The 3,201-nt window shown below is 59.6% G+C and overlaps 1 gene segment (V, D, J or C); it reads right to left on the reverse strand.

The window, feature by feature from the left end:
• Nucleotides 1-595, reverse strand: LOC130680762 (immunoglobulin lambda variable 1-40-like). The segment is given in 2 exon segments: nt 1-389; nt 499-595. Coding segments are annotated over 2 exon segments (435 nt in total).
• Between the last annotated feature and the right edge of the window lie 2,606 nt (nt 596-3,201).

The following is a 3,201-nucleotide window of genomic DNA, read 5'->3' on the forward strand; positions in this document are numbered from 1 at the left end:
TCACACCACAAACCCCAGGAGGCGGCTGACTCGGCAGAGACAGGGCAGCGTGCAAGGTTTTGGTCCCCCTTCCCCACAGGCCTGAAGCACTGTGACACCACCAAGGCTGCTGTCCCATGATGAGCAGTAATAGTCGGCCTCGTCCTCAGCCTGCAGCCCAGTGATGGTCAGGGAGCCGGAGCTGCCAGACTTGGAGCCAGAGAATCGGTCTGGGACCCCCGAGGCTCTCTTACTATTAAGATAGATGAGGAGTCTGGGGGCCGATCCTGGGAGCTGTTGGTACCACTGCACGTAACTACCAGGGATGTTGGAGCAGGGGATGGTGACCCTCTGGCCCGGGGACCCCGACACTGAGGGCGGCTGAGTCAGCCCAGACTGGGCCCAGGACCCTGCAAGCGGGAGAGACACAGAGACAGTGATGCTGGGGTCAGGGGACAAGAGGAGGAGGCAGGGCCCCCATGTCCCCCCAGATCCGTCCCTGTCCCCTTGTCCTGTCACCTGTGCACTGAGCCAGGAGGGTGAGGAGCAGAGGGGCCCAGGCCATGGTGGAGTCTCCCCGAGTCCTGCCTTCTGTGGCCCGGACGCTGGAGCAGAGCTGCTGCCAGCCTCCCCCTTCCCCTCTTGATGCTCTGAGAGGGGGCGGGGCCGCTCATGCAAATGAGGCCCCCAGGCCCCTGACCCTCCCTGTGCCTGAGGAGCTCAGGGGGAGGCGAGGTAGGGCTGTGTGGGGCCCCTGGGAGGGCAGGTCACAGCTGGGCGCCCTGAGCAGAGGGCACAGGAGTGCCAGGTGGCAGGGCACAGCTCTGCCCTCCCAGACCACTCAGGATGGGCCCCGAGCGCCCCCTGGTGTCCAGGCCCAGACACACCACATGGACATGGTGCCCAGAGCCCAGCAGAGACAGCCCCTCCCCCACTGCTCTGGCCACTGCCCCTGCATCAGGCCCAGGCCGGGTGTCCCTTACAAGACCTCCCCATCAGCGCAGGCCGACTTGCTGCTCCACTCAGTCTGTCCCCAGCTCACGGGTCGGGACTGAGGTGCTGTGTCTCCTACAAACCCCGCTGAGGTCAGGGTCAGGGCCAGAGTGAGTCTGGCCCCTTGGAGGCACTTCCTTCCTCTTGTGTGATTCCTCCCTTGTTTGGAATTAAACAGTGTATCTCCAGCAACAGAAATATTGTTTCAAATATTGTTTCCCGTGAATAATAAGAACTTTGTGTTCTGACAGGCTTTTTGATCAAGTTACCCACATCAGTGGTATCCCCATTAATAAACGCTGTCGTGATTGCCCAATGCTGGTCCCCGTGGTCAGCCTCGCCTGAGGACAGGATGTGAGAGACCCTCAGGAAGCATTCCTGGCAGTCCTGAAGCCAGAGGCCCTGTCTCGGATGCTCTGAGCACCAGCCTCGGGGCCCATGCTCCAGGGCTCTGCCCAGTGCCGTGGTGGCTGGGCCACACTGCTCGTCTCTGTGTCGCTGCTTTTTCTGCTTCAAATGATCTGCTCCCTGAGCCCTGAGCCCGGCACCGTGGGTGGACTGGGCAGCACAGCCTGGGCGCACAGCCCTAAGGACATGGGGGGGGGGCACGGGCTCCCTGCCCACCTGGCCACAGCCTGACTCAGGTGGGGATTCAGAGCACGATTCTGGGACCGCCTGGGAGGCTGGCAAGGAAGCCACGAGATGCCAACAGGAGAGGCAAGACTGCGAGAGCCCCAAATCTGGGTAAAAACTGCGAGGAGAGCCCTGGTGTCCCTGTGCCACGAACAGAAGGCAGACTGGATGAAGCCCAGATACAAACCCATTTTTCATTTCCTCACTGGGTCAAATGAGGAAACTCTGTCAAGACAAGGAAACATATTCAGTCTAAACTGTGAGCACCAGTCAGACGGAATCAGCTCAGGGAGCCCAAGGAGGGTGGGTCTGGCTCCCCGGCCCTGGGGCACCTGTGGGGACCTCGCATTTAGCTGGTGACCGACATCCACCTGCCCTTAAGTGGTGATCTAGAGCTTCTGCTCCAGGGTGGCATGGAGATAGCAAACAGGACCCACATGCCCAGAGGATGTGGCTGTTTACACGGGCCCAGAGTTTTGATGAGATATCCCTGGAGTCATCTGACACAATTCTAGCCACTTGTGTGGTTTCTTCCTGGGCAGTAGATAGCAGCTTTCTGTCCTGGGGTCCCAGTCCCTGAAGGAGGCTGGATCAGCTGCAGAGATACAGAGGCCTGTGTGCCCAGGGCACCTGCATGGCCTGAGGGTCAGGGCCCTTTCTCTGTGCTGTGTCTGGGGACAGTGAGGAAGAGGGGAATCCAGGATGTGGTGCACACAATGCAGGACCCTATTTCTTGGGCCCTGAAGCCAAGGCAGGGCTATCTCAGTCTCTTTCTCTGCTTATCTCCATCACACACCTGGTGTTTCTAGACACTTCCTGTGCCCTGTTCTGTGGGACAATCTATGGGAAGTGGTGGAGGAAGGAGATCTGTGTCCTCATCCTGCCCAGGGCCTAAGAAGTCTGGGTCTCAAGGAAGCATGTGGCAGGGAACCAAGACCCTCCTGGAAATGGCCCCACCATATTCACGCCCACAGGACCAGGCCGATGACATCCCATGTGGCAGGGCCACACCCACAGGCTTTCCGAGACAGGCCACAGCAGCTCTTGGAGCTGGTCCATTTCCTGACCAGCTTCCCTCTCCCAAAAATTATGGACCCAGGTTCCATTTCTCACCCTTGGCAGTGCAGCCAGAGTCGCAGTCCCTGAAATCGCACTGTGCCCACTTCACTGAAGTGATCCTGGCTGTCCTGCAGCGGGTCACCGGCCACGGGGCCCTCCACTGAGGGGTGACGGACAGAAGCCAGCACCAGGAGCACCCTGCAGGTGGCCGCCCAGGCTGTGAGCCCGTCAGCAGCAGCCCCAGTCTGCCGTCCCCTTGTTCAGCCGCCACCCCTCAGGCAGCTCTCCCTGCCTGCTCCGTGTCGCCTCCCCGGCTAAGGTGCCTCCCTTCCTAGCACTGACTTCCTTCCTCCGGCTGCACGTCACCTTCCCTGCCTGACCTTCCTCAGAGGCAGGCAGGCCAGGTGGGCACAGAGCAGATTCTCCCAGGGCTAAAATGCCGTGTACTTATTTCCTTTGTGTTTCCAACTTTTTTGTCTGAAATTCCCCACCCTTTTTGCAAGTACATTTTACCAATAATTGCTATGATTGCATAGT

Source organism: Manis pentadactyla, chromosome 14 (genome assembly GCF_030020395.1).
Source record: "Manis pentadactyla isolate mManPen7 chromosome 14, mManPen7.hap1, whole genome shotgun sequence".
In the NCBI taxonomy this organism is placed as follows: domain Eukaryota; kingdom Metazoa; phylum Chordata; class Mammalia; order Pholidota; family Manidae; genus Manis; species Manis pentadactyla.